Raw genomic sequence first — 21,360 nt, 5'->3', positions numbered from 1 at the left:
ACCCTTTTAAATTTTTTCTGTTCTCTCTGCCTCTATATTCTCAGTTACACAACACACACACACACAGATTTATTAGTTGTATTAATTCTGATGTATTATAGAGTTTCTCCCATAAATAACCTTTGGCTTGACAAAATTTCATGCGATACATTAAAAGAATGTTAAATTACAAAATAAAATGATTGTCTGTATCTCATCGAGTTGAGCTTTTAAAGCATAGATCCATTATTAAAACCGTTTGCCTCATATATTTTCAACAATTTAATCGTTTTACTTTGTATAAAAAAACATGACATTCAATTTGGGACAAACAGGTTTTTCTATTGAACTGGAAACCGTTGCTGGAACTTGAGTGGGCACTTTTTTCTTTCTTTGTTTTTTTTCTAATCAAAGCAAACCAAAGGAACTAATTACTTAGTTTGAACTCGGCAGGACTTCTGCTCTTCATATAGAGTTTCGCAATCCATATATGATTATTGGGTTGACAAAAGTTTATACGATACATTAACGGAATATAAGATTAATCGACAAAACGATCTTATCGAATCCAGCATTTAATGGATAGATCCATTGTTCAAACCTACATATTTAATGAAGGGTTGGATTTTGTTTTGGTCTTTAAAAATCGTTTTTTTCTCATATATTTTCAACAATTTAATCATTTTACTTTTTGTAAAATAATGACATTAAATTTGGATACTTATGCCAAGTAGTATAATTTAAAACACTAGACCCGTCAATATTTGTATTAAAATTCAAAGTCTTCAGCCTTTAAATTTTTTTTTAAAGACAAACATTTATTTCGATAATTATACATGTTGTAATGAGAAAGGTGAAAATTTAAATAATTACAAGCACAAGAGAGCATGATAAGCATGAAAGCATGAGAACTCAGCAGCCGGATGCGTAATAAATCAAATAAGCACAATTACATGAGAAATGTGAAAAGCCAAATAACTACAAGTACAAGAGAGCATGATAAGCATGAGAGTATGAAAGCATGAGAACTCAGCAGCAGGAAGCGTAATAAGTCAAATAAGCACAACTACATGAGAGCATGAGAGCTTAGTTGCAAGAAGCTTATAAATCCAATAAGCACAACTACGTGAATCTATGAAAGCATGATAGCTTAGTAGTAGGAAGCTTAATAAGTTAAATAACTAGAAACGCATAAGATCATGAAAACATGGGAGCATGAAAGCTCAACAATAAGAAACTTAATAAGTCAAATAAACACAGTGACATGAGGGCATGACAGCATGAGAGCTTAGTAATAAGAAACTTAACAAGTCAAATAAGCACAACTACGTAAGAGCATGAGAGTATGAGACCATGAAAACGGGATAGCTTAGTATGTAGTAGGAAGCTTAATAAGTCAAATAAGCACAACTACGTAAGAGCATGAGAACACAAGAGCATGAAAACATGGGAGAACAAGAGCTCAGTAGTAGGAAGCTTAGTAAGTCAAATAAGCCTAGCTACATGAGAGCATGAAATCATGAGAGCCTAATAGAAAGAAACTTGGTAAGTCAAATAAATATGTGAAACGACCCACCCTAAATCCCCAAAGCAAGTCTATCTAATCTCGTCCAACCGAATTAATAATAAATTTAATATTTAAGAATTCTACCAAAAATTCGACAGTCTCCTCTACAATTATGACATTCCTAAACCGTAAATTTATAAAATTAACACTCTAAAAAATAATTCAATATTTAATCAACCTCCGCAACCAACTTCGTCAATCACATACCAAATATCCTCCAAACATATAATGTCAAAAATACAATTTATTATCTTTAATCACAAATATGCAATAATTTATACAATCTAAAATATCCCAACAAACATCTGTGATTCCTGGCACCATCACATGGCCATAATTTTCAATGTAACTATCGTTGCTAGATCGAATGATGTACCTACAAATCTCATGTGGGAGGGGGGAATATAATAAAAACGGGGTGAGTATAAAACTCAGTGTGTTCAGTAAGTGAATAGTAGTTTTTAAAAAATAAATTTACTTCAAAATAATTATCATTTCAATAAATCCTTTTAACAAAATTTTCATAAGAACTTAAATAACTTATATGAGTATAAAACATACAGTGACATAAACTTAATATATAATACCGTATAAAATCAAAGAAGTCGTGATACACCGTAATTTCAATATTTGAATCATGAAAACTGTCACTAAACAAGTACTTAGGAGAATAATTTCATCATACCCAGACCTCGATGGCCAGACAATCAGGGAACCAACATGCCCCGGAGCTACAACTGGTAGACGGGGAAATGTCATTTCATATCTCATATATCTCATCATATCTCTGATGCATAAATTGGTCCCCAAAGGACAAGGCGCCCAAGCACATAGCCCAAAGCCTCTGTGTGTACTCAAACAGGCCCCAAAGGCCTATATCTCATCTGTATTATTTGTATCTCAATATCTGTCAGTATCTCAATATATATATCTCTGTAATCATCATACCACATGCATATTCCCCCAAAAGGCAAAGGCGCCCAAACACACGGCCTAAAGCCTCTATGTGTCTTCAAAAGGGCCTCAAAGGCCTTTTATGTCATCTGTATCACATGTATCTAGAGGGGAAAGGTATTGTCCAATGATTTTAAAAACAACCATTACACTCATATTCATATACCTTTTAACCATACTTTAAATCATACCACATTTGAATTCACTTTTCTTATCTTTAAAATACTATCATGCTTTATTCAAAATCGATACAAAAAATCATTAACCAAACATTTTAATAAAATATCAACGCGTAAATAAAATCTATTTCGAGAAAATCATTAAATTAGAATGTTTAGAATGCTTATTTTGCAAACATGCTTTACTATCATAATTAACTATAAAAATAGGTTTTGTATATTCCACTCATAGTGACGACGCTTAAACTCAGCTATCGTCCTCGTCTGTGGGTTGATTCTCGTTCGTTGTTCCTCCTAAATCAAGTAAACGACATAATTAATATCTATAAATGCGAAGTACGACTAACAAGCTTGAAACGATATTTACCTGCAATAAACTATTCCCGTATGAATAAGATTACCAAAATACCCCTGCATTTGTAAATTACCAAAATGTTCACGACATCATAATTTACCAAATTACCCTTAAAATCCTAAATTACCAAACTACCCTCAATTCAGGTTACAAAAATATCCACAATGTCAGAATTCATGAAATTACCCTTGGAGAGCAAAATTTCCAAAATGCCCTTAACAACTTAAATTACCAAATTACCCTCAAAATCTCAAATTACCTAATTTCCCTAATTTGAAATTACTGAATTATCCATCAATTTCAAAAATTACAAAATTATCCCTAAATTTTATGAAATTATCGAATTGCCCCTACCTGTTAGCGGTGATCGGAGTTCAGTCAACGACAACAAGAAGCTCAATTCTGATAGTTCTGACCTCGGTGAGTCCAATAGTGCCAGCGGTGACCTTCCACGTGCGACGACAGCGGCGGATCGAGCTTCCCAAGCCCAAGCTTTCCGGCGGTCGTTCGCGGCCAAAATAGCGGTTTTGGCACAGTGGAGGGTGAGGTGAGATCAAGATCCAGGCGGTGGCATCACCCAAAGCCGACGAAATCGATGGCGAGAAGAGGTGGGTTTTACCGCGGCTTTCCGAGCTTGATCGTCGACGTTCTAGCCCTTTTTCGGCCTTGGTGACAACGCATATATGATGGCCGGCTTCTAACCTTCCGTTTGGTACCTTGCTCGGCCGGTGAGGTGACCAGAAATGGAAGATCAGACCGGGTCGGGTCGCGGGTTCGGGTTAGGTCGCGTCCGGGCTAGTTCCCTTTCTCTTTCTATTTATGGAAACTAGCTCCTCTCTCTCTCTATTTATAGAAACGAACCCCTCTCTCTCTTTCTTCTTTTTTTTAAGCTTAATAAAAATTAAGCTAATGCTGGACCATGTTGAAATGAAATCCAACTACACAACTATTGAATCATGTTCAAACTATCTCGATTTTATGTCGTAACAAGTTTAAATTATTTAAACACGATCCATTATTAACATGATCCATATCCATTTATTCATGTTAAGAAATTGAGGCGGGTCAAATTTGCTCGTAACAATTTGTAACAAATCTTAACGGAAAATGTAGGGACTATTTGAGCATTTATCATTTTTAAAATACATAGACTAATTGAGGATTTACCCCTTAATTGCCTACCTTTTCCTTGTCATAACGTAAGTAGGATGATCTTCCTTCCTTGGCCAAGTCTTGCTCAATTTCATTGTAAGTATCTAAAAGGGCCTTATAAAGTATTTTCATGTATTCTGGAAGTATATTTGTGGCTCCGATGTCCCATCTGAATACGAAGTAATATATCGTGTGAAAGAAAATTTAAAATAATAATAATAATAATTTATTATATTTATATAGATCACAAAATATTTTAAACCTCTGGACTGCTTCTGTAAAGAGTTTGAGCTCTTCAAAGATACCATAGGCGTCGAAAGTGTCATCGATGATAGATGTCATGTAAATTGATTTGGTCATTATTTTTCTGGCTAAGGTGTATTTTGGTTCAAAATACGTCCCTACAATCCAAAAATATAACTCCACGATTCTGTCTCTTGCGTAAGGCAGCTTTGTAGTGAAGTCTAAATCTTTCTACCCCCTGAAATTCAAATATCTTATATTAAAATTATTTAATTGGTAGCTAAAACTAATTAATAAATTTACTGGCATTGTGCAATTTAAAAGATAAAAAAAGGAGAAACAAAAACTCGGTTTTATTGTTCACTAGAATTATACATGTATGATCGATATCATAAATAAGAGGAGAATTTTTGGCCTTTGTGTGAAATTTGTAAGATTGTTAAAGTTAGTGAAAAGTGAATGAGAAATTAAATTGCCCACTTTTATTATTAGCATTCTCTACTAGTTTTTTCCCCCCTCCTAACTACTCTAAGCTTTCTAAATTTAGTGAAAAAAGATGATTTAGTTATAAATAAAGTGAAAAAAGTTGGCTTGATTATCAATATAAAAATTCAAAACTCAATCTTGATCACTCATTAAATTAGTAGAGGTTAGGAGATGATCAATACATGTTCTCTTTGTTAAATGTTTAGAAAATCATTTGGGTAAATGTCCTTATTGTCCTTATATTCGCCTAAATGTCTGGTTGGTCCTCATAATTTTAAAATTTGCTCAAAATGTTCTTGCTGTTATATTTATCTCTGTTAAAATAGATTTTTTCTTTCTTTTCATATTTTACTTTTAAAATATAATGGGAGGGCAAAGCCCCAAAAGAATAATTTACGTCAAACAGGTAAAGCACTGTTACATATGAAAACCGTAAGGATGTAAGTAGTAAAATCTAAGAATTATAGAAGGAAGTGACAATTTCCCACAATAATTGAACAAGAACAAAGACAATGACAATATATTGTCCTAGAACTTCAAATGAACAGGAAAGTGATTTGTATATTTTCAAAAATGCTTATAAATTAACAGAGCAAATCAATGTATCTGTTTTTGTTTTTTTTGTTCTTTTAAAGTAAAAATAACACAGGCGTGGGTTAAGAGCTTACCGTGTGATGGCACTTAATTCCTACTGATGTATTCTTTGCACAAGGTTAAAGTCTAACTTTGCAAACTTTAACAAAGTTTTATCGTGCTTATCAACTCTTGGATAGACAGACAAGAAAAATCTTGTCTCTACTCTTGGGAGGGCTCTACGGAGAGGACAGTCGAGAGCATGGTTAATTTGCTCAGCAAGATTATTAGGGCAAACATCATCAGATACCATTGACTTAAGGTGAGTTCTAGTGAAAGCAATGGCTTCATCCAATATATCTTCTCCGCGAATGGCCAAGTGTCCTGCCTCATACAAACTTAGAATGCCTTGAACATCCTTCACCAATGATGCCTTGAATTTACCTTCATCATCTTTGAACTTCTCGAACACATCTGATATTTTTAGTAAAAGATTTATTGTGCTCAGTTACATTGACATCAGCATGTATAAACACATATATAAATGGCTAGGGATAGTTTCAGCCAATTACTCAATTATATAGTTACTTTATTTTCAAATATGTCCAAAATGTCTCTATTGTACAAATTTGTGTTAAAATCTACTCAATAAATGACCATTTTCTTTTTATCTACTCATATCCAACACCTACAAATGTAACAACAAGTCTTTTGAGTATCTTTTAAAAATTACAACAACTAAGTATGTGATTGGCAGAAACTATAGAGACCCAGACTAGCTTTAAGGAAAAATCTTACTTACCACAAGGAACCTTAAATCCTTGCTGCCTAAGCAGTCGAAAACGAAGAGAAACAGAGTAGAGATCGACATCATCGTTATTATCAAAGTCATCGTGATAAATCTTTTCCAATGCATCTTCTATCTCCTGTTCGAAGTGATAGGCCACACCCAATCGTTGGACTGCATCAACCAATTGCAACTTCTGGGCAGGTGTATCTGCCGTAGCCGTTATCATGCTCCTGACTTCTTGCTTCAGCGCTTCGTATTCCTCTTGATGCGTAGTATCATTTGTCTGCAATGCGTGCATGTACAGTACAATTAATTAATACTTATTAGTCTCTATGCGAATTGATCACACACATGGCTAGCTGGCTGGCTAGCTGGTAGTTAATGAGTTATTTAGATCTATCTTTAATTACCTCGCAATCAGAAGCGAGTGTCAGGAAATGGTCTCCCCATAAGCTAGGATGGAAACCTTCAATGGGACGACCAGTTTTCTCTGTTGAACTGGAAACGGTTGCTAGAACTTGAGCGGACTTTTTTTTTTTTTTTTCGTTCCCCTTTTTTCACAGAAACCAAAGGAACTAATTCATAAATATAGAGTTTGAACTCGGCAGTATTTCCGCTCTTTATATAGAGTTTTCCCAATTCATAAATAACCATTGGCTTGACAAAAGTTCAGACGATATATTAATGGAACATAAAATTACACAAAATGATCGTCTACCTAATCATATCGAGTTGAGTTTGTAATGAATAGATCCATTCTTAAAACTTATTTAATGAAGGGTTGGATTTTGGTTTGGTCTTCAAAAATCGTTTTTCTCATATATTTTCAACAATTTAGTCATTTTACATTTTATAGAAATTGATGACACTAGATTTGGATATATACTTATGTCAAGTAATATAATTAAAAACCCTGGACCCTTCAATATTTGTATTAAAATTCAAAGTCTTCAGCCTTAGTGTTTTTTTTTTTTCAATTTCTAGACCTAAACGTTTATACAGACAATTATACACTTGGACAATTATATGATGTTAAAATATAAAATTCTGCTCTTTACATTTTTGTTATATCTTTCCAATTTCATTTTGATTTTTTTTTCTTTTTTTTTATTCGAAATCTTGTAATAATTATTATTTGATAGCTAGAAGTAATTTCATTTAAAGGGGGGAAAAATAAGTGGAATGGATCAGTTTCGATAACTCCATAAATAGTCAAAATCTTTTAATAATTAACATCTATGTATTTATATTTTAAAAATAAAATAAAATAAAATAAAAGTATGATAAAATTAGCTCAAATTAATTTTTTAACTCTCTACTCTTCAATTTTTTAATATTCAAACTCAAATAATCAACTAAATAAAATTATTTAAAAATCACCAAACCAAACATAAAAAGCTAATGCGTATATTAGAATACCCAACAGTGAAACTTACTAGTAAAAGCAAGAATATCAGAAAAACAAAGGAATAAATAATATCTGTCGGTTGTCTCCGGGGAGGCAATAAAATATTACTTGGATCAATCATTGCAATTGGTGCAGCGAGAGGCTGAGATCAGGCCAAGATATCAGCTCGATGTGTGATGAACTTTCTGCGTGATATATCATTTTCACCAAATGATGAAAAAAATCTTTCCAAAACGGGAAAAGATGGACGAATGGGCCAAAATGGTTCTACCTCTTGATAATGTGTGAAACAAATAGTTGACAGGGTCTTGCGCATTCATCAATTTTTTTTTTTTTTTTGGCTTTTTCGAGGACACTGTGCATCATCATCAGTTTTCAATTATCGGTGATAAATTGTTCGTTAATGGTAATAATATTATCGTTACTTATAACAACATTTCGTAACATATAATACATGAAAAATAAGTTGAATATATATTATTCAAAAAATTACTAAAGAAAATTTTTACCAATAATAAAAAAGCCACTACAAGTCTACAACAGAGTTGTTTCACTTAATTATATTCTAATTTTTACACGAGCACCATTAGTGAAAAATAAAAAAATTACCGTCAAGATAAAAATAAATTGTTGCTTATATTACAGATTTACAGTATTGCTGAAACTATCGTCTCTGTTTTAATAGTATCTTCTTGGTGGTGAATTGCCAATAATTATTTAAAAAAAAAAAAGGAAAAAAAGAAAGTGGTCAGATTAAAAGAATCCAGAAAGCAGCAATCCGAAATCGGGTACGCCCATGCATGAAGGTATTTTATCACATTATCACGTGATGAAATGGTGTTTGATTTTCAAGATAAACTCCCAAACGAAAGAAAAAAAAAAAGAGGGGGGTTGAAGAACAAGTGCTCGATGAAATGTGTCCCACTGGGACTGAGTTCTGGTCTGGCGAGAAGCCCGAATCAGATAAAGTGATAAACCTTACCTCTATTCTATTGTCAGCTAAATATGAACCTTTGATTATCCAACATTGTTGTTAGCCGTAATCAAGTTCCAAAATCGAGTGTATAGATATTGAATAATGTTAAAGTTGCCCAAACGATTTATCTTGAGTGAGATTGAAATGGATTTGGTGATGGGTACATATTATTTTCAATAAATAAAGAACCATTTGTTGCATTTCACGTCTTTATAAGTTTCATTAATTCTCTTTGTTGTTTAGTTTTATATTTCTGCAAAAATCAACCGGACATTTGCATCTAACTATGATCGATATAAGCATCAGGGACATATCTAGTATCGGACCAGCTGAGGCCCGTGCCCCTGCTGACTTTTGAAAAAAAAAATTTATTTTCCTAAACATTTAAAAAAAAAATACTTTATTTATAATTTAAGAAAGTACCTCAATTGAATTATAAAATTATAAAACTACCCCAAATATTTTTAAAAAGTTCATACAGCCCCTAGATTAAATGGCTGATTTTAAATACTTTGATCAACAACTAAAATGATATGAAAATTAAATAAAAACAAAAGAAGATAGATTATTAAGATAAATTAAAAAAATCAATTCACTTTAATTTTTTTTTTTTTTTTGGTTTCTTTCTAATGCTTTCAATCAAACACACTTTCTTTAATTATTTGTCAGGAGGTCAGTGCGTGGACTTCACTTTAGTTCTTTGAATTATAAGTACTTTCCTTCAATTATTTAGTTTTTCAACATTGATCCATAAGTTGTAAGTCTAATTAATTGTAATTTTTAATTTTCTGATTAATTTTTTGTCTAGGTTTAAAATCCCTAATTTTATCATGTACTCATATTTGCTCTTTGTTTTGCGCTATATAAATATTTTTGGCATTATTGAAAGATTTTTAAAACAAATTAAGTGATATCTTAGTTTTGGATATTAGAAAATATATTTTTGATTATATTGATAATAACACTATCATACATTCTTTTCAACACATAAAATCTCGTTGAGGCTTTGACAAGAACAATTTTAATAAGTAAATTTATTATCCACGAATATATAGTTGCGATGTTATAATTTCTATCTAAATTTTTACAGGTATATTAGATTTTAAATAGTGTGCTAGTCATATGCATGCATTCACACTCTATAAGAAGTATAATTGTGTATGCAGCAAGCTCCCATTTAGAGTTTGTGGGGCCCACAACACAGTTCCCTAAATGAGAGCTTACCACACTTGCAGTCGTGCACTTGAATCATGTTTGATTTTAAATATCCCCAGCTAGATCAAAATCCCAACTACGTCCTTGATAACCATTATAAAAAAATGTAACTTAAAAATATGGCATGATTTGATTAGATAACTATGTATAGAAAGATTTCCATAATTTGTTGTAGAACAAAAATTTTATCAAAAGTAATTTTTAAAAGAATTTACCAAACACCAAAATTACGCATTTGCTTCTTATAAACAATTTTGAGGTTGAACCTCCCAAAGATAAACCAAAAGTAGGCTTCTAGAACATTTTAACTAAGATTTGCTTTTCTTATTTGGATAAATATATTCAAACATTTAGGTAACATTTTTTTATCTAAAATTTAAATAAGTTTAAATATGTCTAAATGAAAATAGATTAATATCGTAATTGTTTCTCATGTTTTGATGTCTAATTATACGTGTTAAGCTATTTGCTTTAATAAATAAAAACATTGAAAACTAAAATTTTTACATTGATGACCTTCCAACAGTTGCATGCATTATTAAGTTTTACAAGTTAAATAATCAATAGGTTTAGAACATTTTAACTGAGATTTTCTTTTCTTTATTTGGATAAATATATTCAAACATTTAGGTAATATTTTTTTATCTAAAATTTAAATAAGTTTGAACATGTCTAAATGAAAATAAATTATGATTTTTTTTCGTGTTTTGACGTCTAATTATATGTGTTAAGCTATTTATTTTAATAAATAAAAACATTGAAAACTAAAATTTTTACATTGATGACCTTCCAATGGTTACATGCATTATTAAGTTTTACAAGTCAAATAATCAATAGTTTCATAAAATCTAAATAAAATTTGTTTTGAGATGAAAAAACAAACAATCCCTTAATGTTATCAACTGATCATTTACTCTATTTATCATTGAATTTAATGCAATAATGGCTAAACGTTTGTATCAAAATTTTACCTAACTCATTTTTAATAGTGAATTTAGTTCATCTCGAATCGTAGGTAATTGGGTGTTATTGGAAATATTATCTTGTTTTAGTAATTTACAAGAGGAATTTTTTTGCTTATTACTTTAATTTTTTTTTATTAATTAGAAATCGAAATAAGATATGATTGGATGATTTTTTTTTTCTTTTTTCTTTTTTATTTTGGTTCCCATTTATATCATCTTTCCCCAGAAACATAGCTGGATAATATATGATTGGTTTAGAGTTTGGGATAACTGGATAATCTAAGATCCTTTCGAAATTGTCTCAAAGCCACATCAAGAATGCACCAGCCCAGTCTATACTGGTGTCCGATAGTATTGTTGGGCCGTTTCGCACTCTGCTGGCCCAGTTAGCCCAAAACCCATTCCAAATTACCACCGGATGTTTGTTAACATTTCTCGTATATTTGGAGTTAAGAAATATAACAAGTATTTGACCAGAAATTTGGTTCGATCAGACTTCATAATTAAAAAATTAAAAAAATAAAAACAAAAACAAAAAAAATTTCATATGCTCAAGGGTTGCTAAAGAACTTCCACAACCCTCTTCAAGTATACTTTATAAGGTTACAAATTTTGTTAAAAAATCTGAAAATTGAAAATTAAGTAATAATAAAGCACTGATTCTCTTGATTCAACAGATGTCATTGCTTCCAACAATTGATACCATGCACAATCTTTCAAATGCCAAAATCATCAGCTGACGTAAAATCTGTCAACATGAAATCTCCTTCTCACCCTCATCTTGTTTCTTTACATTTTTCATGTGCAAGTTGATTTACTACACAGATCCTAATAAAAAACGTTATCTCCACAAGGCAGAGCCTGCTTCAAGTTCTCTCCATTGATTTGCTGTAAGATTACAAGTAGATCTTCCTGTGTTTTCATACCAATAAGTTGAAAAGAAAGAGAGAAGGTCATTTTCTATTTAGAAACTGTGTATTGTCAAAGTCCAATTTCTAAATTGTATGCTACAAAGACTTCGTGTGGAGGCAAAGCTAAGTGATACCAAACAATGCCATTTCATCTTTTATTATTTTTCTTTTCTTCACATTTAATTTCATTTTACTCTATCGACTTCCCTACTTCTAAATGAAGCCAAATCTCAAGCACAGCTTCTTCTAATTGTCAGTACTCTGTCTTTTTCTCTTTAACAACCCTTCTGTCTGAAATATAATGAACTGCATCTGAAATATAGGCTTGGTAAATATATATACATATATATATAATCTAGCCCAAATGCTAAGCAAGGTTAGGTAAATGACAGCAACCTTAAACACAGGACCTCATCAAATCCTTCCTTTTACTGCATATGATCACTTGGGATTCTTGCAGTTCTGCTCAGGTTCTTCTTTGGCATATGAACTAACAAAGCCTGGAAAAATAACAAGAAAAACAAGAAGATCTCTAGCTAGCCGGGTTTTGTTTGGTTCTTTTTCCTTTGCTGCTTGGGAGAAAATGCAGCTTCATATATCACCAAGTTTGAGGCATGTAACAGTGCTACCAGGCAAAGGCGTTAGGGAGTTTATCAAAGTGAAGGTTGGATCCAGACGGCTTTCGTATCGAATGCTATTCTATTCACTTCTGTTCCTCACATTTCTTCTCCGGTTTGTGTTCGTATTATCTGCAGTTGATACCATTGATGGAGAAAGCAAATGCTCTACTATAGGTATGTCTTTTCATTAGTTGAACAGCATTACCAGTGCATTGCAGCATTCATATTAGAGTTCAAGAAGAATGTATTTGCAGAAATTGTTAGTGACAAGCAAAACTTTAAATTCCAATCTAAATATTAAATAAACAAAAACAAAGTTCATACCATTGTTATGCAAAGTTAAATGATTGTCCATAAACTTAGTTTATATGATTATTAAGAAAAATAGCTTGAGATTGTCCGCATACTAGAGATTCACTTAGAGATCCTCCATAGCCCATTGGATCATATGGATATACCAATCATTGACAAACACGCGTATGAAAATCCTAGCCAGGGCTTATTTATGTATAATCTAGTGATTTTCCTCTGCCGTTTAAGATTAAGCTGCTCAATTAAACTTTAATTATCAATTACAGAGATAAGTCTGACAAATGCCACCGTGCATGTCATGTGATCCTAATTCAAAATTAAAACATTGGCATCATTAAACAATTACGTAAACATATGGTCGGCGAATGGGTTGCATCAGTGGTTGGCACCTTAGTAACAGTAAGAAGAAAGAGACTGCGTAACTTCTATGATTTTTATAGTAACTCATCCTCTCTTAACTTTATGTTTTTTACATTTTTTCCCTTATGATAGGTTGCCTGGGAAAAAGACTAGGACCAAGGATCCTGGGAAGAAGGCCCCAGTCCACTGTGATCTCCTAACCCCTTAGTTTTCTCTGATTTTTTTTTTCCTGTGGATTTGTCTGGGAAAAAAATAAATTACGAACTAGTGCTAATTTTGTTCACTAATTAAAATTATTTTCGGTTTGCTAAAGGTTCCAGAAGTGATATACCAAATATTAGAAGAACCCATGAGCAAAGATGAATTAAAAGGAAGATCGGATATTCCTCAGACGTTAGAAGAATTCATGGCTGACATGAAGGAAAGCAAGTCAGATGCAAAAACCTTTGCTATCAAGCTTAGAGATATGGTACCACTCTAGCATATTTTATCTTTTACAAATTTGATTTAACAATAAGAGATGGGTGAAATATTCAGAACTTTCAGCAATGCTTAGACAAATCAACATTTATTATTTCACAGGTTACTCTCATGGAACAAAGGACTAGAACTGCCAAAATTCAAGAATATTTATACCGCCATGTAGCATCGAGCAGCATACCAAAGCAGCTCCACTGCCTGGCATTAAGGCTGGCTAACGAACACTCCACCAATGCAGCTGCTCGACTCCAGCTACCCTCAGCGGAACTTGTTCCAGCCCTTGTCGACAACTCTTACTTCCACTACGTCCTTGCCTCCGACAATGTGCTTGCCACCTCTGTTGTTGCCACATCACTAGTGAAGAACTCATTGCACCCTGCAAAAATTGTGTTGCACATAATAACAGACAGGAAAACTTACTATCCAATGCAGGCATGGTTTTCACTACACCCCTTATCACCAGCCATAATTGAGGTCAAGGCATTACAACATTTTGACTGGTTTTCAAAGGGCAAGGTGCCTGTTTTGGAAGCAATGGAAAAGGATCAACGTGTGCGGGCACAGTTTCGAGGGGGCTCATCAGCCATTGTGGCAAATAATACTGAGAAACCTTATGTAATCGCGGCAAAGTTGCAAGCACTGAGTCCTAAATACAACTCTTTGATGAATCATATTCGTATCCATCTACCAGAAGTAAGTATCATGTTCATGCTCTAAGTTTATGTGGTTCTACTGATTTCACTCTGAACTAGTATGCTTAGTCTCAACGACCACATTTTCTCTGCAGATGTTTCCTAGCCTAAACAAGGTAGTGTTCCTAGACGATGATCTTGTAGTACAAACTGATCTTTCCCCTCTATGGGACATCGATATGAATGGAAAAGTTAATGGAGCAGTAGCAACATGTAGGGGGGATGATAAATTTGTGATGTCAAAGACGCTCAAGAGCTACCTAAACTTCTCCCACCCTTTGATATCAAGAAATTTTGATCCTAATGAATGTGCATGGGCATATGGTATGAACATATTTGATCTTGAGGCTTGGAGGAAGACCAACATTAGCCAGACCTATCATTACTGGCTAGAACAGGTAATCACCATTATCCATCGATTTAAATTGAAGGAAAAGAAGAACATACTCATCTAGAAGTGTTCGAACCATCTCGTCTAACATTTCAAATAGTCTAAATTCTTATTGTATTATGTTTCCTATTCTGCAGAACTTGAAATCGGACCTGAGTTTGTGGCAGCTAGGGACATTGCCTCCTGGTTTAATAGCATTCCATGGACATGTCCATGTCATTGATCCATTCTGGCACATGCTGGGGCTGGGGTACCAGGAGAATACAAGTTTTGCTGATGCTGAGAGTGCTGGTGTCATTCATTTCAATGGCAGAGCAAAACCTTGGCTAGACATTGCCTTTCCTAAACTTCGGCCATTGTGGTCTAAGTATATAAACTTTTCTGATAAATTCATAAAGAGCTGTCATATTAGGGCATCTTGAGATGAATTTTGAAAGAAACATGTTGATTGTATGGATGATAAATGTATTTGTATATGAGATAAAAGGGAAGCGGTAAATGGAGAGAATTCTTCACAAGATTGAGGCCTTCAATTCAGAATGTTAAATGGTAATAGCCCCAGGCTATTGTTTTTCTGGATCCCTTCTTCCTTTAAATGAAAATTCCAACAGAAAGCATGTTACAGAATTGATACCATTGGTATTCATCTTATGTAGCACAATTTTTTTTTTTTTCATAAATGTATTAATGATGAGACATCAATGATTCTTATGAATTCCTGAGAATTCAAACTCAATCAATAAAGTCAGGCACCTTTCAACAAATTTGCTCAAGTGATGCACTATGCCATCATTCTTGGCACTGAAGTGGTCCTATTGCCCCCATTTCAGAAGAGGCACTTTGGATCAGTGAAACTTAAATTATATATTCATTTGAGCAAAGAAAATATAAAATATAACAAATTCTTGTAGCATTCCATCACATAAGGAATCTTGAAGTGGGCAGAAGCATACAGGATCTTGAAGTTTAAAAGCATAATTCTTCTAACCTGTCTTCAATTTCTATGTAGGAATTAATTATGGAAAGTTATATAATACATTAATATCTCTTACTGTATTAAAATTAAAAAAATAAAAATAAAATAATGTATTCACAACTCCCATCTGTTTCGAAGGACAAACATTTCAGAAATTCACATTTATATGTATCATTTAAGAACAAGCAAAAACAGCACAAACTGTAGAATAAATGGTGGTAGATGGGTTATATTGGCAAAACATAACACCAAATATTGACATTCAACTCCAACATCCTTATCTGCACTCATCTTCCCAATGATGCAAGACAATGGTTGCTCAAATTTTAAGTTTGAAGTACAAGCTCAACCACTTGACTTGTTTCAATGAGCTAACAGGTAAAAGTTATTTAACTTCAATAAAAGTTCTGGTTCCAATAATCAGGAAGTTATTTAAATGAATAATAGGAAGTTATTTAATGAATAATTAAATTCAGCAGTCAATGATAATTCAAACAGCACCAAATTTCTCATTTTGTTTATGAAAAATATCAAACAAGAAATACATACAATAAAACTTACTTTGTTCCGGTTACATTCGACACCAAATCTCTCAGGAACTTGGCAGATTTTGTGATAGGGGAGTTGATAGCCATCAAATTATACAACACAGTCTCCACTTCACCAATAGATGGTCGTGCCGTAAACCTGGAAACCACCTTCATTTTTCCTTCTTCTTCAACAAAAACATTCCACTTTTCACCGCTCAATATCCCATTTCTCACACACTTGAAAATCATTCCTGTTCTTTTACTCAAAACGCCCTGAACTTCTAATCCCAAAAACGAATATATCACCTCAAAAGAACCCACAAAGCCACTCATATCACCAAAATTCTCCTCGTCTTCAAACGCCCATCTGGGGTTAAAAATCACCACTGGCTTCGGATACAAACTGTCAGCAACTGTCTTGATAACTCCCAATTGTGACTTCTCTGGCGCCAATAATATCGCCACCTCAGCAGAACTCACAATTCTGTTATCTCCACCAGTAACTGTCTTTACATCAATGTGTTCAAATTGGTTCAAAGAGTGCGATTCAAATACTTTCACTGCAGCCTCAGTGAAGGCAGCATCAGGCCAAAGAATCAGAATCTTGACTGGTGAGCCTTTTCTTCTGATGGGCAGGTCTTTAAACAAATCAAAAGCAAGCTGAGAGAGGGAAGATGGTGAGTCATCATCTATGACAGGAATCTCAACACGGTATCTAGGTTGCTTCAGTTTCTTGAGTTTGCCAGCGAGTTTGGGGTTGTTTAGAGGCTTCTCAAGGGTGGTTGAGAGGCAAGTTTTGGCTTGGAGAATGGCCTCTTCCTTGGAAGTTGGTGGGTTAGAGGAAGACAAGGAGCAGTTGAGGGATAAAGAAGAAGCTTTTTGGCTTTTGCATGGAATAATTGATGGCAAAGAAGAGGTGTTGTAATAATAAATGTTGTGGGTGGTGGAAAATGGCAGAGATGGGCAAAGGGTTTTGGTTTGAGGATATGGGGTTGAAGGATCTGTTATTTTGAAGGTTTGCACATGAAGTTTGAGGAGATTGGCAGCCATTTGAGTGACGATCAAGCCGCTTTCCATCAGAAGAAGATAGCACCCACTTATAAACTAGATAAGATATGCTGGCAGGGCCAATGGGTTGCTAGAAATTTTACACCAATGACGCGGCACTCTTAAATAAATTTCAATTTGTTTTTCAAACACCCTCATCTTTCACATATAATACTTATCGATTAAATTCAGATGTTATATAAAAATTTATATCTTTATGATTCATCTGTGCTTTGGCAGGGTGAGGCCTTAGCCTCTCATCAGCAATGCCTAAAATAATATCAAACTATGTAGGTCTCCAAAATTGAAACAAGGATTGCCAGACGAACTTATTGAAATTTACATGCAAAAGCCAGCAACAATCCATAGGACAGAGAGATTCAAATACAGTCACCCACCAATCATTAAAGACTTCGGAAAAACTAATACAGTCAGAGAACAATGATAAAACGAATACACTTGTTGGGTGCAAATTGCAAACCCAAATCATTGTAGGTTGCATACTTAAGCAACCGGAGGACGGAGTACATGATCCTGTGAGGTATCCACTGCAGCAGGAGGCATGAATTGCCACATTGCGACTCCAGGGTAGCTGATGAAAGGCATCAGCTTGTTTCCAGGTGCTTGGCCTTGGGCAGCAAATGCAGCAGGGATTGCAGGAGGAGTTAAGAAACTGGGTTGTGTGCTCATAGCTTTGAGTTGCTGCTCTATCTTCTCTTTCTCTGCCTTTAGCCTCTGCTTCTCATCACGAAGCTCATTCTTCTCAGCCTACATAAGAGAAAAGGTTGCTTAATGTATCTGTCACAAATGTGACTTTAAATTTCCTTGTCCCTTTTCCAGATATCAAAACAATACACAAACGAGAGAACAGACAGAAATAAAGCCTTGAGACAACAACATTTCATCCACAAAGTTCCCACGAAAATTAAGGCAGACTTGCCTTCAACTCTTTGATCTTCTCCTGGAGACTTGAATTTGAGTCCTTCAACTTCTGGGCTTCACTGCGTAATTGAGTCACCATCCGGACGGCATCAATCAGAATAGCTGCCTTATCTGTTTTGGGGGGCCTTCCAGGCTCTAAGATAGAGGCTAACTCCACAAACCTGCAAATCAATCCAAATATTGGACATTCAAGCTTGTGTGTGAGAGTGTGTGTGTGTGTGTGTGTGTGTGTGTGTGTGTGTGTGTGTGTGTGTGAGAGAGAGAGAGAGAGAGAGAGAGAACAAGATAATACTTGTCATTAAGACGATCCCTACGCAACTTTTCCCTGCACGCCTTGGAGCTAGAAGACCCACATGATTCTGATCTAACCCTGCAGCAGGAATATTGGAAGAGAGATAATATTATTAATAAAAATATATATTGGTACAAACTTTATGGTCTCGTTGAGGCATAATGACCCATAAAATTTAACCCGCTTGGCATCTGATTAAAATGTAGATTCCACAAGTTCCTGACTATACGAGAACCCAAATGGCTCAAGATGTGACCACACTGATTGCAAATTACTACAGCTCTATAGAATGCTCAAGAAAGAGTGAACATCTCAAAACAATTTGCATTCAGTATATCCAATTCTGGATCCTATAGATCCAATTATGGAACAATTCTGTAAAATCCGTAGCTCACAATTTATAAACAGCTGACAAATATTAGGGTAAGGCAATAAACAGAGAAGAAAGGGAATGAAAAATGACAAGAGAAATTGTTTACCTCTTTTTTGAGCTTTCCTTGAGACCATTTGAATCCCCAAATGCAGAATCAATTTCCACACTACAAACAGATCATGTCAGACAAACAAAAACAAGTTACAGGACAAACTACAAAAAGAAATGCATGTACTGCAGTTAATTATACTGACGCATTATGTTGATATCATGCAAATCAGGATCTCAGCCTAAGCATTTGGGACGCAAAACAAACTTTCCATGGTTTGAGACAAAAATGGAGCTGAAAAGCTAGCATCTTACTCCTTCCACCAACACATTCAGAACTGGTATCAATCAAATTCTAAAGATTAGCAAATACTACATCTAACCACCATTTTTCCCATCTCAGAAACAATTATTTGATAACTAGGACAGAACAATAAAGCATCACTTACAAACTCAGTTCAAGCCTTAAAACATAAACATGAGTATTATTCGAACAATATTAGCTTCTGCCTTAAATACCAAAAAATATAAACATTTAAGTAGAGTGCAGAGAATGAAATTCATCCATTATAATCACGATGCACAGAAGTGGAGATGAGCTTCTACAAAAGCACAACGAACCAACAATTTGAGTTCTACTAATATCCAATTCCGCACCAAAAACAGCAATAAAGTAACTTCATTTATGCTGCATCAGGTGGCCTGGAATTCTACCATAAAATTGGAACAGGATGGAATGGAGGTTATCTCATTCAGAAAAAGAAATTACAAACTACCGCATATGGCATGAGAGCATTCACATAAACCTAATCAGAAATGAGAAAAGAATCTAGCAGTGCAAGAAACCGCAAAATTCCACATACACTGGACAAGTACAATGATAAAATCAACAAGAAAATGCCCTAAAATTAATAACACAAATATAACATAGCATATATACTATACAAGCTAACCAAAATTAATAAAAGAATAATTGAAATCAGCCTGTTACATCAACATTTAGCTCCATTTGACCTCAAATTTTCAACTCTATACTCTCTCCAACAAGAATGGACCCAATAGAACAAATTTTCACAAAAAATTTTTGTGATAATTTCAAATTGGAAAACAACTAACACAAAAGAAAACCTAATTGATTAGTTAATAAAAGACATAGTAAATTAAAATAAACCCATAACAAAAATACGTAAAAGCCATTTCTTTTTCTGCCTATAAGTACCAGCCATTTGACGGCCCGTTAATTGGCGGCTGAACGGTCCAAGTGAAACCCGAAGCGGAAACGGAGAAATTGCCATCAGGGACAGTGATATCGTCGATCAAGGGGTAATCTAATAGCCAATTCGTATTTTCCGGAGAAACCATTTTGAATTTCCAGGATAATATTTATGGGTTTTCCGGCGGAGAGAAATTTTCCTGGGAAACAAACAGCGGTTGAGTTTCGAAGAAAGAGGAGAATGGGGAATCTGCGTGTAGAATTTTTGAGGGAATTGTAGTGGCCGGTGGTGGCGTGCGTGTAAACAGTGATTCTTTTTTTTCTAACTCTTGGGCTTGGGCTTCATCTTGGGCTGACACCTAAAGCCTAGTTGCAATTTACTATATCATCATTTTATTTCTATTTTTTTATATTATTTTTTATTTGTTCAATGACCTTTAATTTTTTGTACTATTTTAAGCAATATATCGAATTCGTGGGATGTGAAAATGAGGGAAACTTTAAGTGTAACTGTGGTATCGTGTCACAGTTACATCTAGTCGTTGGACGTTAGTAGACCTCACCAATCTAACTGCATTCAATGGCTAAATACAACTGTGGCACGGTGCTACAATTGCACCGTAGCCTGATCCGTGAAAATGTGCTGATAGTGTAATACTTCACTTTTAGAGAGAAACATCAATATCATTATTTATGGGAGACTCTTCAAAATGTAAAATATGTTGAAAAAGTAATTAATTATTTTTAGAGAGAAACATCAATATCATTATTTATGGGAGACTCTTCAAAATGTAAAATATGTTAAAAAAGTAATTAATTAATTTAAAGTTAAGATGACAAAGTTCGATCACATGAACTCATATCGAAGTCACAAATTAAAAAATATATGTAATTTTTTTAATAAAGTAATAAAAAAATTTTTTTTTTTTTTTTGGGTTTGCATCAACACCATCCATCAATCAACTCAAAGCTTTCGTAAGATGGGTTTACTCCTTGCATATAGAAAAGCAAGTTGATTGGATACGTCCCGTGAAAGCAATTGATGATGATCATTAGGATTTTATGTCAACGTGGAGCATGATTGTGAGACTGTCAACATGACAACACAGTGTGGATACTTGCTGCTCGCTGCACACTTTTCACTTTAAAGTGTGTGGAGATTATAAGTACAAGAACAATGACGTGTAGTTAGTCTATTGGGCAACAAGGATGTGATCGAATAGTCATGGTAGGGGATCAGTGGACTTAAATATTATGCTCTTACCTGTTTGGCTGCCCTAAAGGATGAGGTGGGTCCCACAAACAAATTCCAAAACCGAGTAACGGGCCCA

The 21,360-nt window shown here is 34.1% G+C and overlaps 3 protein-coding genes and 1 pseudogene across 3 annotated transcripts; 1 reads left to right on the top strand and 3 right to left on the bottom strand.

The window, feature by feature from the left end:
* Positions 1 to 4,204: 4,204 nt before the first annotated feature.
* Positions 4,205 to 8,002, bottom strand: LOC112095726 (annotated as a pseudogene).
* Positions 8,003 to 12,124: 4,122 nt separating this feature from the next.
* On the top strand, positions 12,125 to 16,134 carry LOC18054554 (probable galacturonosyltransferase 12). Its single transcript, XM_006452088.2, has 6 exons — positions 12,125 to 12,547; positions 13,178 to 13,233; positions 13,359 to 13,514; positions 13,628 to 14,218; positions 14,313 to 14,615; positions 14,746 to 16,134. Exons 1-6 carry the CDS (start codon positions 12,139 to 12,141, stop codon positions 15,028 to 15,030), a joined length of 1,800 nt encoding a protein of 599 aa, XP_006452151.2. The 5' UTR covers positions 12,125 to 12,138; the 3' UTR covers positions 15,031 to 16,134.
* On the bottom strand, positions 13,872 to 17,298 carry LOC18054552. The gene is made up of 2 exons (XM_006452091.2): positions 16,146 to 17,298; positions 13,872 to 13,901 (listed from the first exon to the last, which is right to left on the bottom strand). Exons 1-2 carry the CDS (start codon positions 17,189 to 17,191, stop codon positions 13,892 to 13,894), a joined length of 1,056 nt encoding a protein of 351 aa, XP_006452154.1. The 5' UTR covers positions 17,192 to 17,298; the 3' UTR covers positions 13,872 to 13,891.
* Positions 17,299 to 17,390: 92 nt separating this feature from the next.
* On the bottom strand, positions 17,391 to 20,324 carry LOC18054594 (transcription factor ILR3). The gene is made up of 5 exons (XM_006452084.2): positions 20,036 to 20,324; positions 18,875 to 18,934; positions 18,396 to 18,473; positions 18,102 to 18,264; positions 17,391 to 17,929 (listed from the first exon to the last, which is right to left on the bottom strand). The coding sequence occupies exons 1-5, from the start codon at positions 20,176 to 20,178 to the stop codon at positions 17,666 to 17,668; spliced, it is 708 nt and encodes a 235-aa protein (XP_006452147.1). The 5' UTR covers positions 20,179 to 20,324; the 3' UTR covers positions 17,391 to 17,665.
* Between the last annotated feature and the right edge of the window lie 1,036 nt (positions 20,325 to 21,360).

Source organism: Citrus clementina, unplaced genomic scaffold (assembly GCF_000493195.1).
Source record: "Citrus clementina cultivar Clemenules unplaced genomic scaffold, Citrus_clementina_v1.0 scaffold_1, whole genome shotgun sequence".
In the NCBI taxonomy this organism is placed as follows: Eukaryota; Viridiplantae; Streptophyta; class Magnoliopsida; order Sapindales; family Rutaceae; genus Citrus; species Citrus x clementina.
Note: the sequence above shows the minus strand (reverse complement) of the source record. Positions and strands in the feature narration are given on the sequence as shown.

Excerpts from the sequence above, each read along its gene's own strand:
- LOC18054554 (XM_006452088.2), top strand. The coding sequence starts at position 12,139 with ATGACAGCAACCTTAAACACAGGACCTCATCAAATCCTTCCTTTTACT. Across the intron at positions 13,234-13,358 it reads GAAGAAGGCCCCAGTCCACT|GTTCCAGAAGTGATATACCA; the intron begins GTGATCTCCTAA and ends GGTTTGCTAAAG. Across the intron at positions 13,515-13,627 it reads CTATCAAGCTTAGAGATATG|GTTACTCTCATGGAACAAAG; the intron begins GTACCACTCTAG and ends ATTATTTCACAG.
- LOC18054552 (XM_006452091.2), bottom strand. The coding sequence starts at position 17,191 with ATGGAAAGCGGCTTGATCGTCACTCAAATGGCTGCCAATCTCCTCAAA.
- LOC18054594 (XM_006452084.2), bottom strand. The coding sequence starts at position 20,178 with ATGGTTTCTCCGGAAAATACGAATTGGCTATTAGATTACCCCTTGATC. Across the intron at positions 18,935-20,035 it reads AACGGGCCGTCAAATGGCTG|TGTGGAAATTGATTCTGCAT; the intron begins GTACTTATAGGC and ends ATCTGTTTGTAG. Across the intron at positions 18,265-18,395 it reads AGGGATCGTCTTAATGACAA|GTTTGTGGAGTTAGCCTCTA; the intron begins GTATTATCTTGT and ends ATTGATTTGCAG.